Source organism: Grampus griseus (assembly GCF_964374135.1).
Source record: "Grampus griseus genome assembly, chromosome: 12".
In the NCBI taxonomy this organism is placed as follows: domain Eukaryota; kingdom Metazoa; phylum Chordata; class Mammalia; order Artiodactyla; family Delphinidae; genus Grampus; species Grampus griseus.
In genome coordinates this window covers 10,835,382-10,850,288 of record NC_139006.1, presented here as the reverse complement: position 1 = coordinate 10,850,288, position 14,907 = coordinate 10,835,382, and the positions used below count along the sequence as shown (strand labels likewise).

The 14,907-nt window shown below is 44.8% G+C and overlaps 2 protein-coding genes across 2 annotated transcripts in view; one reads left to right on the top strand and one right to left on the bottom strand.

Moving 5' to 3' along the window:
- The window catches only part of TAOK3 (TAO kinase 3), a 187,182-nt gene extending 181,147 nt beyond the window's left edge, over window positions 1-6,035 (bottom strand). The window contains exon 1 of the mRNA XM_082668453.1: window positions 5,804-6,035. The gene's annotated coding sequence lies outside the window, so the exon portion shown is untranslated. The remainder of the gene's footprint in view (window positions 1-5,803) is intronic.
- A 3,638-nt stretch (window positions 6,036-9,673) lies between these two features.
- The window catches only part of SUDS3 (SDS3 homolog, SIN3A corepressor complex component), a 42,803-nt gene continuing 37,569 nt past the window's right edge, over window positions 9,674-14,907 (top strand). Inside the window, exons 1-2 of the mRNA XM_082668452.1 lie at window positions 9,674-9,954; window positions 12,437-12,506. Of these exons, the coding sequence (XP_082524578.1) occupies window positions 9,813-9,954; window positions 12,437-12,506 (212 nt within the window). The 5' untranslated portion in view covers window positions 9,674-9,812. The remainder of the gene's footprint in view (window positions 9,955-12,436; window positions 12,507-14,907) is intronic.

The following is a 14,907-nucleotide window of genomic DNA, read 5'->3' as shown; positions in this document are numbered from 1 at the left end:
GATCTACCTCCTAGAGTAATGGAAATAAAAACAAAAATAAACAAATGGGACCTAATGAAACTTCAAAGCTTTTGCACAGCAAAGGAAACCATAAACAAGACGAAAGACAACCCTCAGAATGGGAGAAAATATTTTCAAACGAATTAACAGACAAAGGATTAATCTCCAAAATATATAAACAGCTCATGCAGCTCAATATCAAAAAAACAAGCAACCCAATCCAAAGATGGGCAGAAAACCTAAATAGATATTTCTCCAAAGAAGATATACAGATGGCCAAGAGGCACATGAAAATCTGCTCAACATCACTGATTATTAGAGAAATGCAAGTCAAAGCCACAGTGAGGTATCACGTCACACCAGTTAGAATGGGCGTCATCAGAAAATCTACAAACAACAAATGCTGGAGAGGGTGTGGAGAAAAGGGAACCCTCTTGCACTGTTGGTGGGAATGTAAATTGATACAACCACTATGGAGAACAGTATGGAAATTCCTTAAAAAACTAAAACTGGAATTACCATATTACCCAGCAAGCCCACTATTGGGCGTATACCCAGAGAAAACCATAATTCAAAAAGACACATGCACCGCAATGTTCACTGCAGCACTATTTACAACAGCTAGGTCATGGAAGCAACCTAAGTGCCCATCAACAGACGAATGGATAAAGAAGTTGTGGTACTTATATACAATGGAATATTACTCAGCCATAAAAGGGAACGAAATTGGGTTATTTGTTGAGACGTGGATGGATCTAGAGACTGTCATACAGAGTGAAGTCAGAAAGAGAAAAACCAATATCGTATGTTAACGCATATATTTGGAACCTAGAAAAATGGTACAGATGAACCGGTTTGCAGGGCAGAAATCGAGACACAGATGTAGAGGACAAACATATGGACACCAAGGGGGGAAAGCTGTGTGGGGGTGGGTGTGGTGGTGTGATGAACTGGGCGATTGGGATTGACATGTATACACTGATGTGTATAAAATTGATGACTAATAAGAATCTGCTGTATAAAAATTAAATAAAATTCTAAAAAAAAAGAAACTAAATGTGAACATAAATATAATCTACTAATTTACTGATTATTAATTCATTCACTCATTCAGTTGACATCTAGTGAGCATCCTTCATTCTCTGTGCCTGGTACTATACTTGGCGTGGGGATGCAAAGATGATCAAGACCATCTCTAACCTCAACGTGCTCACAAATTGGTGAAAGAAAAACACATGTAAACAAGGAACTGGTATACAGTGACAGAAGAGAAATTTTCACAAGAGACACGGGACGCATAAAGGTACGTGAAGCATAATGTAATTTTGTATCTCTGCTATTAAGTCTTGACCCAGATCAGCTAAAAACTATATTTATGTGGTTTGGGGAAATATTTGTGTATTTACACACAAAGTCTTCAAAAAGTAAAGGCTAATGTTCAGAATAGAATGGAAAATTGGCCATGAACTCCAATTCTGTTTTGTGTGCCTACTCCCAAGACTAATGAGGTTATTACTTTATTTAAGAGCATTCTTCCTTGATTAGTGCCATCTATTGTAATGGGTAAATAAAATGTATTTGAATTGTCATAAGCCTTGATTGCTATGGACCAAAGCCAGTGTTACTAGACAGAAAGTGACACATATAAAAATAAATACTGCAGAGTCCTAGTTTGATTTGGAAATAAAAGGTTATCCCGTTGTCCATCAAAAATAGTGGAAAGAAGTAAAATTGAAGTCTTCCAATGAGTACTTTGATAATTGACTAAAATAATAAGCATAACAAATATGGGGTTGATTTTGGTATCCATCATTTTCACTGAGGCCAGGGGTGAGGTGAAAGGGCCCCAAACATTAGACACCAGTATGTCAATTCCTAGGGTTAGGAGCTAAAGCCACATGGGCCACATGGGAGTAGGTTTTGCTAGGTGTAAAATGTTTATTCCAAGGCATCTTCCTTTTCTCACTCACTCTGGGGGTGATAAACGTGTATTTGTGAGACAGACCATGGTTAGGAGCAGATCTGTGTTAAATCAAAAAACTGACTCCTATGTCATTCTGTTGTAAAATAGAAATAATTTACAAAGACTTTAAATATACTCCAATGTCTCTAACAAATCTCAGGTCAGGCAGAAAAAAATGCATTAGGTTGATTTATAAAGTATTTAGGTAGGGCTTCCCTGGTGGCGCAGTGGTTGGGGGTCTGTCTGCCGATGCAGGGGACAGGGGTTCATGCCCCGGTCCGGGAGGATCCCGCATGCTGCGGAGCGGCTGGGCCCGTGAGCCATGGCCGCTGAGCCTGCGAGTCCAGAGTCTGTGCTCCGCAACGGGAGAGGCCACAACAGTGAGAGGCCCGCGTACCGCAAAAAAAAAAAAAAAGAAAGAAAGTATTTAGGTAACTTTAATAACATGTACCTGGAATGATAAAATTTATCAATTTAATTCCTACTATCATAAAAATTCTGAATACTTGTTTTTAACTTGGTTGCCCATAGCTTGTAAATGACTTATATCACGTTTTGGCCCATATATTCAACACATCTAATCCATAATTAGTTAGACATTAAATTTTTTTTACTAAGGTCACTCTGAGTTTAAGAATAGTAACAAACTTTTAATGTATCCTTACAAATGACAAAGTAACCAATTAAATGGATGTTATAATTAAATAATCACAAAACTAAACTGTACATTATCCCATAACTCAAAATTACTAATTCAAAACTATCCTCTCTGATTGAGGGGACTCTCTCACTGAAGATTGAAAAGAAGTTTTCTCTTAGGACAGTCACAAAGCACTTTTCGATGGAAGCTTTCCCTCTGTCCGTCTGTCAGTGTGCTTTCTTTTTAGGGAGAGGGAAGAAACAAAGACTGGAAGAAAAGACTATAAAGGAAAGATGCTTTTAATGGCTCTAAAATAAACTCTAAATAAACAGACTCTAAAGTACCAATAGTTAGTTTTCATTCATTCCCTCATACCACTGAAGCCAACAAGTATGAACACTGACAAGCAATGAGAACTTTTATTCAGGTTGGCTTAAACATTAAACCAAATTAGATATCAAGGTGGACTCTGAGATTACAATGGTTTGCCTGTATATGACTCAAGTGGTAAAGAAAGTATAAAGTGGGTTATTGTATTTACTGGGCACTACTTGCATCCTGCTAAACTAAGACTAAGGATAGTTTAAGAACTCTACACCAAAAAGAACCTGCATTCTCCGGTGGCTATAACCGCTCATATGGAAGTGTAAGGCTCCTTCTTAACTCTTCTTTTGATTATATCTTTCAATTGAAAAGAAAAGAGTTAAAATGAGCATAGGTGTAACTAACTTACATATTAATAGCTTGTCAAAGTGTAGTTTTATTTTGTGAAACAAATGAAAATAAATTCCCACAGAATTCCTACCTTCCTAACCTACCCGCCACCCCCACCCCCTGTCCCTGGGAATAGTTACTATAGACCCTTCCTATCACTAAAAACTCTATTACAATGACACTTTTCATTTGCACCAGACAGAAATGAGCTAACAAGCACGATGCAAGAGCTTATATGCTCAAACATTTAAACATTTCTATTACTTTGCAGAATTACTGTTACTGAGATTCCCAATCCTTCCAAATACCAACTCCTAGGTTACATGCCCTACATAAGGAATACATGCCCCTTGTAAATAACCCTCTTGAGTTAGCTGACCTTACTTTTACTTGAATTCTACCTAGGGTTCTGGAAAAATAAATTTAATGTAAAAGAAGTTACACTTAATACATCTTAAATATAGTGTCTCATATTTTAAATTTGTATTTGTGTTGTTCCCCTCACCTCCATAACTTCTGTTTCTTAGGGGAGGACGTCTAGTTGGTGGAATTTTCATAACCACACCAAGCTCCATGCTCTCTGAAACCATATAAAAACTGTTCTGCATCAGGTAATATCAAATAAGAATCCTCAAATGACACATTCCCTCTACTTATTATCACCCTGATGTAAGATGTCTTCAGTAATTTTTGTCTTGGATTTAAATAGGCAGTTCTCTGTAAGCCTTCTACATTATGTCTTTGGAAAACAGTACAGCATTCCTTTCTTCCTCTTAGTTGCCCATTACTGAACATGGGCAAAGGCTTCCAATAAGACATTATTCTAAACCTGAAACAAAGAAGATATCTAAATAACTGCAAAATGATAGAATAATTACATTCCCTAGTATTTCCCTCAAACCATCATTTTCTAAGTCTGCTTCTATGAAAAAGAAGCTCGTCGCAACGATACGGGGTGAGGAGAAGCAACACAGAGAAAAAGAGGTTAAAACATTCAAATGCAAAACTGCTGTGTGCAACCGTAACAAAGCGTGTGCATTCAAGAGAACATTCGAGAAGTAGTCGGGGCGGTATTAACAATCCTAAGTATTCCAAACAACTAGCCTGGTCATTAGTTTAATTTTCATATCCATCAAAGTAGGAGGCTGCCCCCCAATTCCCACCCCCTATCGCTTTCCACTATTCGTTTCAGCATTTTAATAGACACACACTTGCCTCCCACCAGCGCGTACGGTGTCCGGTTTAAATAGGCTTATCTCTATCCTTAGCCTGTCCTGGAATTATGTCTAAAACTCAGTCCTGGTAGCTTTTAGAATTAGAAATCCAATTGGAAAGTGCTGTTAGTTTGGCGACTCCAAAACCTCTTTTCAAAATTTAGTTCGATCTTCCAACTATCTTTCCAACACATCAAAGATAAACAGTCCACCTTAGTATATAGTTCCTTTGAGTCTGCATTGTAAACAGTGATACGGACGTGCTGCCGAACCTGAAAAACTTTCTAAGCTCTCTGCTGAGCCGAAGTGAAAAAGGCAGGGTCTATCAAAATCAACAGCCTAATTAACCCAAAACCTGCATCTCCAAAAGGGTCCCTTTCCCTTTCCACTCGGTTTGCGGTGAGTTAAAGAAGTCCTCTCCAACTTTTTCATCCTGATGAAGCTATCGAGTTCAGGAAGCCCCTCAATTTCAAGGCATCCAAGCCCAACTCGGAGAAACAAACGGGAAGCCAGGGGGCCAGTGAGAAGAGGTCCCCAGCCCCTCGCTCCTGCCCTTTCCAAGATCCCCGCGCTTCGGCCAGACCCTCCAGCCTGCGCGTTCTCCTAGAAGATGTCTCATTACATAATCCCCTTTCCTTAGAGTCACCCACAGAGTCACGGGGGCTCAGGCGATCCCCCGTCTCCCACTCCGCCCTTAGGAAGCTCGGCTGAGTGCACCCGGGGAGCGGAGGCCGGCTGTCCCGACTCACCCGGCGCCGCGACCCGGACCCAGGCCCCCTCTTCTCACCCAAGCGGGGCGGGGCCGCGCCTCCACCGCACGCCCCCCGGGTCCCCGCTCAGACCCGGGTCCCCAGCCCCCGCGGGGTCCCCCGTCACAGTCGCTGTTCCAGCCCCTCTCGGGGTCCTCCAACACACCTGCTGTCCCAAGCCCTCTCGGGGTTCCCTTGCCGCTGAGAGCCGCTGTCCTTGCCCATTTCAGGGTACCCTCCCTTGAGAACCACTGTCCTGGCTCCTCTGGGGGTGCCCCTTCAGACCCACTTTTCCAGCCCTTCTGGGGGTCCCCTCCCTTCACACCCGCTCTGTCCCAAGTCCTCTCGGGGTCTCCCTCTCAGACCCGCGGGGCCGGCCCCTCTGGGGATCTCCTCTCCACAGTCCAGACTGTCAAACCCACTCCCGGAACTCCCCTCACTCGGGTCCTCGCCGACCCCACTCCGCCCTGGGTCCCCTCGCCCCGACTCATTCTGTCACCTCTCCGCGCCCCGGTGCTCTCACCTCAGACCTGCTGTCACCACCCCGGGCCCGGCGTCGCCGCCGCCGCTTCCTCTCCCACACTTGTTACCGAGTCGCTCTTCTGCCGCTTGTTCCCCGGTGGATCCCCGGGTCCAGTCGTTGAGTGTCGGGTCCGGCCGCGCGGAACCTCCGCCCGCGGTCTCCGCGTCGGGTCCCACTCTCTCACGCAGGTCCCCACAGCCGCCGCCGCCACCACCGGGAGCCACACGGACCCTCCCGCGGCCGCCGCTGCTGCTGTCCGAGGTGCGGCTCCTGCCAGGGGTGGCCAATCGCACCCGATTGCGCCGAGCGCGCTCCGCCCCGCCGTCCCAGCCCGCCCGCCCCCTGCCCCCGACCACGCCCCCAGACAGGCTCCGATAGGCTCTCTACTGACCTTCCCTGATCGTGGGGCGCAGACCTGGGGCCGGATATAGGTACTTGATTGGAGGTGCCTGGGACACCGAGCTGTCGATGGCGCCCAAGGATTGGCGAAGTTGAAGGTGGGCGGTGCGGGATGGGGCGGGGTTTCCTCAGATGCGGAAGAGCTTGCAACTTCAGTTATCCACTGGCCCGCCTCGGGTGCGGTCTGCCTTGTTTGTGCTGAGTTGGGGTCAAAGTTCATGGCACTCCCCACTGAGCCTTTACTTTTCTTGGGAGACTCCCAGAGGCCGAGGCCCTCTGGGACTCCCTGGGACCACCATGTTAGAGCCTTTGAGGCCCCCATTCCCCCGTTAGACCTGGCACAGCTTTCTAAGTAATTCTACCACAAATTAATAATGGCATTTATTTACTCAGGACTTGTAAATTTCCTGGATTTAAAGTCTTTTATATCTTTGGCAAGGGAGTTGCCCTTACTTGCACTGCGTTCTAGAGACGTTAGTTTGATGCTGTTGGGGGAAAAAAATCTATGTACTAGATGCATACTCAGCACACAGGCACTCAACACTGACGGGGCACATTTTGATAGGTACAAGGACAAAACTTAAGAAATACTCACTTTGTGGGTTATGATAATCATCTTGACAAGTAGGAACAGGAACTGTGTGGTAGGGGAACCCTTGTTAGCTTTAGCAAGGCTTCAGTAAGCCTGTTCAACATATTCTTTTTCAGGGCCACAGGAAATGATTTTAATGATTTTGTGGGAACTAGTGGCCAAAGTATAATGAACTTTGACCCAAGTGCAACTCGTGATAACCAGAGACCCATCTTGATCCAAGCTGCAAGATGGAGCTTGCCAGGGGAGAAAGTGCATGGTGTTAACTCGGAGCCATTCTTTATATATTTTTTTGAAACTGGATATGTTGATTAAATCAATACTGGAAACTGAAAACTGCTACCTTCACCCCTAAATCCTAAAGTTTATGAACTTTGTGAAGACATTGTTTCACTTCAGGAACACAGTTTGTTCCTAAGCATTGTCAGATGTATGCAGGACTTAGCTCTTAGAAAACTTTCCATCATTAACTCTTTTTTAACTCCTGCTAACAAAATTTGTGTTCTAAACACTATTCATGTTTTTCCTAGTGTTTTAAAATCATACCCATTTCAATTAAGATGCTCCCCTTTAAGATTTGAGTGTTAGGGTATGTAGAGAGGGCCTGTAGAAGAGTGCTGGCAGTACTTCCTCTAAAATGAATTTGGATGTAGATGTCTCCTGAGCGATGTGACTGAGTGCCATTTTGGGAAGGGATGTAGAGTGATTTTAAGGTGGTAAAAAGGGTACTTGGTTTTAAGGGAACTTGATTTTTACAGACTGTCCAAAATCATATTAGACAACTATAAAAGTTGGGTAAGACTAAAGTCATGAGAGAATTTTTTTGACTAGGTCCTCATCCTTTACTGAGTGTTGATGCTACCAGTTGCAATATGGACAGAAGAAATGGGGTAGATTTTCACAACGCAAGTATTCAGTTCTGTCTAGTCATATAAAAAAATGCATGATCATTAACAGATGTTATTTGCAGCCAAGAAGACAAGATGTGGGACTTCCCTGGTGGCGCAGTGGATAAGACTCCATGCTCACAAGGAGGGGGCCCAGGTTCGATCCCTGGTCAGGGAACTAGATCCCTGGTCAGGGAACTAGATCCCACGTGCATGCTGCAACTAAGAGTTCACATGCCACAACTAAGGAGCCCATGTGCCGCAACTAAGACCCTGTGCAACCAAATAAATAAATGAATATTTTTTAAAAAGAAGACAAAATGTTAGCAAGATAAAAATGCCAGTGTCTTGAAAGGAAACCAATTAGCAATGATATCAACTCTTTTTAAAAAAAATCGATATATCATTGTATTGATGAACTCTCATTTTTAAAATGTTGGTGCTTGGTTTGGTCTATGATTATTGCTATTGATGGAAACGCAAGTTGGTCAAGATAGTCAATTACAAATAATTTAGACGTGACCTAACAGCATAAAGAAAATAACTTCATCCTTTGGACAAGAGACAGCTTTGAAATTCTAGTTTAAATGTTGACGGTGGACCCACAGGGAGCCATGAGAATGCCTCTTATTTAGCATTGCAGCATTCCATTCTGAAAATTCTTGAGTTTTGTTGGGAGGAAGAATCCCTCACAAGTACAGGCAAGATTTTAATTACAACAAGGTAGAAAATAACAAATGTTAAAATAAACGGGATGAGAATATATTTTTTCACTTTGAGGAGACTCTGTGGGGGCCAATTCAGAGATAAATTTGGTCACAAAGGATCTGAGAATGAGAGTACTGGGTTCCAGTCTGGCTTTTACATCTGTGTTCAAGTTTACTGCTTGTACGTTACTTTTTTTTTTCTATGGAGACTTGGGTGCAACGTAAAGAGTAGGGTTACTTTGGACAAACCATTAACCATCCCTTTTCTTGCTACACACACCAAGACAAAGGACATCCTCAATTTGTTCATTAAGCAAAGCTTATAACACCGTGTCCCCTTCTACTCAGAGATAATCACACAAATTAATTCATGCAGATATTCAACTCTCGTTTTCCAAGTTACCAGCTAGCACCTTCCTTTCCTGAGCCTAATTAACTTTCTGCAGGCAAATGTTCCACTTGCTCAGTTGAGAGTTGGTTAGCAAGTTATTGGATTGGGGAAAACCACCTTTTAAAAAATTTATATTCTGAGAAATATGAGGCAGCTGTACTGTAGAGGACCTGGGTCTGAGAGTCTAAACAAGGCAGCCTGGACGCTTTTTTTTTTTTTTAAAGGCAATTGACAGCTCTTTTCTTATCTGTAAAGTCGGGATAATACCGTATTGAACAAACCTACACAAAAAGAAAGGACTCCCACCGACTGGGAAAATACAGTTTTACTGACCCCAGGATGGAATATTAGCATCCTCGTTTTTATTTTAGTTCTTAATAAAGCTCTAATCAGTCAGGGGAGGAGCCACGCTCCTTTTCTTCGGGATGATTACACGAACTCTAAATGTCTAGGTTTCCCGACCTATAAATGGGATGGTTCATGTCGTTCACCTGTTTAAATTAAAGAGACCACCTCCACCTGCCAAGAGCCCTTCAAATCTTCTGCCTCACAAGTCCCTTAAAAAAAAAACAAACCTCTTTAGTTTTGGCTCCAGGCGACGCCTAGCGGCTGTTTTCGGAAGTGGCCTCTGAGCTTCGGGGTCCTTGCCGCGGTTGGGCCTACCCAAGGATTTGCCTAACTCCAGAGAGCCTGTCTCCGCCTTTCTCCACTACCCGTTGAGGATTTTAAAGACGGCGATGAAGGAGATGGGGTTAAGGCGAAGGGGGCGTCAGGCGGCCTCTCTACTCTCTCTAGGATAGCAGAGTCAGGCGGTCCTCGGGCAGCTCCCGACCCGGAAGTCGCCGCCGGCGCGAGGTCCCCGTTGCCGAGAGCGAGCGCGCGGGGCGGAGCTTGGCGAAGACAGGGAAGGGGTCGCCGCGGCTCCGGCTCTTCGAGTTGGCGGCTCCCTCGGGCGCTGCTACGCGGACGTGGAGTCCGCAGGGCGCGCGGCCGCGGATCCCGGGTGGCACGCTCAGCTGCGGGCAGAGGCGACATGAGTGCTGCGGGGCTGTTAGCTCCAGCTCCGGCCCCGGCTGGAGCGCCGCCGGCTCCGGAGTACTACCCCGAGGAGGACGAAGAGCTGGAGAGCGCCGAGGATGACGAGCGCAGCTGCCGGGGCCGCGAGTCGGACGAAGGTACGTTTTCCCGCGGGCCGGACAACCCCGGGCGGGGATGGGACAGCAGTGGGAGGGGGTGGGGCTGCCTGGGAGAGGGGCGGGGCGACCTCTGGGGTTTGGGGGCGGCTGGAGGGGCCGCGGGGAGGAGCGCGGCTCCCGGAAGTTATCCCGACAGGTGCTGTGGAAGGCGAAGCCCTGAGGACGTTTTATCCCTACAGTTATGCGGAGAAGGGCCTTAAGAAGCTGTTGTCAGAGCTGTAGTTCCCTTTAAGATTCTGCCCCTCTTCCCCCAGCTGTCTCTGAACCTCAGGTCTTCACTGGTTGGAATGAGAAAGCCATTCATTGGGTCCACGGAGTACTCTTCTCTATTTAGTTCCTGAGAGGCTCAGAGCAAAGCCCGGTTTAGCTTTCTAGTTACCAAGGTGCCTCTCTCCCCCTACCCCGGGGAAATGCTTAAGTCAGCCCTACTTTGGGCAGTGCGGGACAGGTTGGTTAAAAGTACGAGGGCTGGAACCAGGCAAATCGAATTAGGTGTAAATTTGGCTCACTGAACCCAGCTTAATATTAGACAATTTATAATACTTAGCTTTCCGAGCCCCAGTTTCGCCAACTGCAGTGAGGCTGTCAGTAGTACCTACTTACTAGCGTAGGTGCGATAATAAAATGAGATACAGGTGTAAAGCACGTGGCTTGGTCCTTGGTCTAATATTCAGTTTTCACCATTGGGGAAACAGGCACGGGGTTGGGGGGCGGGAGATAGGGATTTGCTTAATGGTCCTCAGGTGTTGTGTTTTCAGTTCCACACTCTTTACATTATGATTACTGCCTCTGAGAGCCTGGCTTTTCAAACTGGGCTTTATAAACTTGGTAAGTTTGAGGAACACTGGAATGGAGGAAGGAGCTGGCTGCAGGAGGAGAAAGATGAGGAAACACGAAAGGGCAAGAGAGAAGAAAAGAGGAGATAAAAAGAGACGAACATATGGGTGAACAAAATAGGGCCGTGGAATAAAAGCTAGACCAGCTGTTTGGAATCAGGAGTATGTTTTATTCATCTCAGTTCCCCAAGTGCCAAGTACTGTGGCTGGCTGGCACGTGACTGCTCTGGGTAGGCTTCTTCACTGAAGGAGGGGGAAAGGTAGGTGGAGGATTGAGTCTGCAACAACCTTTAAAAAGTCAGCTGTGGGCTTCCCTGGTGGCGCAGTGGTTGGGAGTCCGCCTGCCTATGCAGGGGACACGGGTTCGTGCCCCGGTCCGGGAAGATCCCACATGCCGTGGAGCGGCTGGGCCCGTGAGCCATGGCCGCTGAGCCTGCAAGTCCGGAGCCTGTGCTACACAACGGGAGAGGCCACAACAGTGAGAGGCCCGCGTACCAAAAAAAAAAAAAAAAAAAAAAGTCATATGTATGTGAAGATACGAAATTGAAGAAATGAATTACAATCTGGTTAAATTACATTTGAAGACAAGGCTTAACCAGAGAATTTGAATGTGAATCACTTGTACTGTTTTTTAATGCCCACAAGGGGGAGTAGTGAAGCAAAAATTGATTTTTGTTCCCCCACCTCAAGTAGGGCTGTTAAAGTTAGGTAGACACTCCAGCCGTTTGCTTATTCTGAAAACAATGTTTACGTAGAGAATGGACTTGAGGACACGGGGAGGGGGAAGGGTAAGCTGGGACGAAGTGAGAGAGTGGCATGGATATATATACACTACCAAATGTAAAATAGACAGCTAGTGGGAAGCAGCCACATAGCACAGGGAGATCAGCTCGGTGCTTTGTGACCACCTAGAGGGGTGGGATAGGGAGGGTGGGAGGGAGACACAAGAGGGAGGGGATATGGGGATATATGTATATATATAGCTGATTCACTTTGTTATACAGCAGAAAGTAACACAACATTTTAAAGCAATTATACTCCAATAAAGATGTTAAAAAAATTAAAACCAATGTTTAAAGTGTTCTGAAACAGTTTCTGTTTGATCTTCTTGTCTTCTTCCCTCTCCCTTTGAAAATATTTCGGTTATTAGAGTTCCTTTAATTGTTTTGGATTCTCCTTTGTATATATGATGTAAAATCCTTTAGGGGTTCAAACTGGCATTTACCAGAAGAGAATGTACATATTAGGTTGTTTAGGAGTAGTGAGCAGGGCTTGCTGCCTGTAGTTTTCCAGTCTTAACACCCACATATCCTTTAACTGAACTGCCAGTGTTGTTTCTTCTGAAGTCGCAGCCTTGACTGTGACCACCTGTGTCTGATGCACTCTGTTCTCTGGCTGCACTTCAGATAAAGGCAGGCTCTTTGGATGAATCTGGCTGTGTACAAGTTGGAAATGGCGTTTTCTTTTCTGAAGTAATTAGATGTAATATTTTTCATTGATGGCTTCACGCAGGCCTGCATTGAGTATAAATTCATTTTATAGAAGTTTGTGAAGTGTCACTGTGTCAGGTGATACCAACTCTACGAATTACGATTTTAACAAATCTTCCCTAATTTTTTACACAGACACTGAGGATGCTAGCGAAACCGACCTGGCAAAGCATGATGAAGAAGACTATGTAGAAATGAAGGAACAGTGAGTATGGTTTTTACATTTCTTCTTTGGAATACAGAATTGACAAGGGCATCTTTAATAGTGATTTCGTATGTATGGTTTTCACGTAGTGCTTCCAAAGACCATGCATATGTGTGCAATTTCCCCCCTTTAAATTTGTCACATTTAATCAGTCTTCCTGTGATAAGAATCTTTTGAGGGAAGGCTAGAAAGAATCTGGAGGGAAATGTTCCTGGGAAATAAGGCCATGTAACAGGAGAGAACGCTTGCCTTTTTTTTTTTTTTTTTAATGTGAAGACCACTGCCCAGAGGGGGGAAATGGTGTTTCACAGCTCCTTGGTTCTTAGATGGGCGTGACCCCACCTGAGCACTGACTACTAGCTGGACGGCGATGCCTGGAGAGCTCAGGGAGACCAGGATTGGAGAGCAGGGCTCCAGACTCCTCCAGTGCCCTTTCCCCTTACCCGCATCAGCACCCAGGCCTCCAGCAGAGCCACGCCTCAGAGAAACTAAAACTACTCCCTCTAATCGGAAACTTCTGGGCAAAACAGTATAACAGATCTGATAAGTATGTGTGGAATGTATTTTGAGGATCTTGATTCTGTTTTTTAAATTCTTTACCATCAAACTGGATGATCCACATTCCTTTCCTTATAGAATGTTTTCTGTATACACGAATGTTTTGTGACCATCATCTGGATTCTGTCATCCTTTTCACGCTTTGGAATCCAAAGGGGAAGCTCAGCTAGATCTGACCAGTGCCAAATAAAGGATTGCTTTAATAACTGATGTGATTTTTCTCACAGCTTCAGCCCTGAAACTGTGCTGGCTTTTTATTTTACTTGTACTCTCTCCAGGCTTCTTACTGACTTACCTGGACCCATTTGAGATGTATTTTTACATACCTATTCTTTTTCCAAATCTGAATTTTGTTGTTTTTGTTTACTTCTTGAATCTGTTAATACTCTCTTTCAAAGACCTACTAAGAATTCAAAGACGTAGTCTGGCACACTCACTGTGGTGGAAAATTATATACGGAAAATTAAACACCATTTCCCCCCTCTGGCCAGTGGTCTTCACGTTAAAAAAAAAAAAATTAAATATTGGGTTCCAAATATTGACTTCCTGTGTGCAGCTTACTCATCCTTTCCCTCTCCTATACTTGGTGTGTTTAAGTGAACGTACCCCTTAATATTTGATGGTGTAGAAAATAATTTTGATTAAAATTGAATGCTCTTTGTGATTCAAGATGAGCATTGAAAGCATTAGCATTCTCCCTAAAAGAATCAGGCCTTGAGACTTCCCTGGTGGTCCAGTGGTTAAGACTCCACTCTTCCAATGCGGGGGACCGCGGGTTCCATCCCTTGTCAGGGAAATAAGATCCCACATGCTGGGCAGCGCAGCCAAAACAAAAAACAAAAAAGGCCTTCCGTGTAATTCTGAGATTCTGCCTACTCTTCCTCAGCCTGTAGACAGACAGGTTGTGTTTGCAGCCCTTACTGGAGTGATCGAGAGGCTGCTGTGCCTGTTACCTGTTGGACTGGTTGCAAGTCCTGTTTCTGTCACTGTGAAATTGGGGTTTTTGGGGTTTTTTTTTTTGCGGTACGCGGGCCTCTCACTGTTGTGGCCTCTCCCGTTGTGGAGCACAGGCTCCGGATGCGCAGGCTCAGCGGCCATGGCTTACGGGCCCAGCTGCTCCGCGGCATGTGGGATCTTCTCAGACCAGGGCACAAACCCGTGTTCCCTGCATAGGCAGGCGGACTCTCAACCACTGCGCCACCAGGGAAGCCCGGGGGGTGTTTTTCTGGTAGAAGCAAAAATATTGCTGAAACGTGACTGACGTGTGAAATCCACCATTCAAACAGACTTACCAGGGTATATAATTGCCTATAATCCATTCACCGTGAGGGGGGTGAAAACATGCCAGGTTCTTTTGCTTTGTGTGTACTGTGTGTTCTTATCCCACTGGGGCTGCAAATAAATCCTGCATTTTAACTTTTGTTACTGAATTGCTGTCATTTCTCTGATCATAAAAGAGAAGTGTTTTTAAAAATGATGTGAAGGTTTATTAACGCAGTGCTTACACAGCAGTGCTGTCTATATAGAAAAATGTGCTGGAGGCATAGTCTTATTCCTTTGGAACTTATGATCTGATTGTAGAGTTGATATGAGACCTGCATTTAACGCTTTTTACGTTTTCGTGTGTATGTCACGCTTCTGAATCCCCAAGAAAATGGCTTCACACTTCCAGTCTTTCTGTGTGTGTTCTTGCCTGTGTTTATCATTTATTTATTTAAACTTGCATGTCTTCGTACTTGTAGATTTTAGACTGATTCTCTAAAGGTGAGAGAACACCGGAGAAACTGCAAAGCTGGGATACCATTCAAACCACAGATCCTTGTCCCTTTCTGATCCCTTTAGC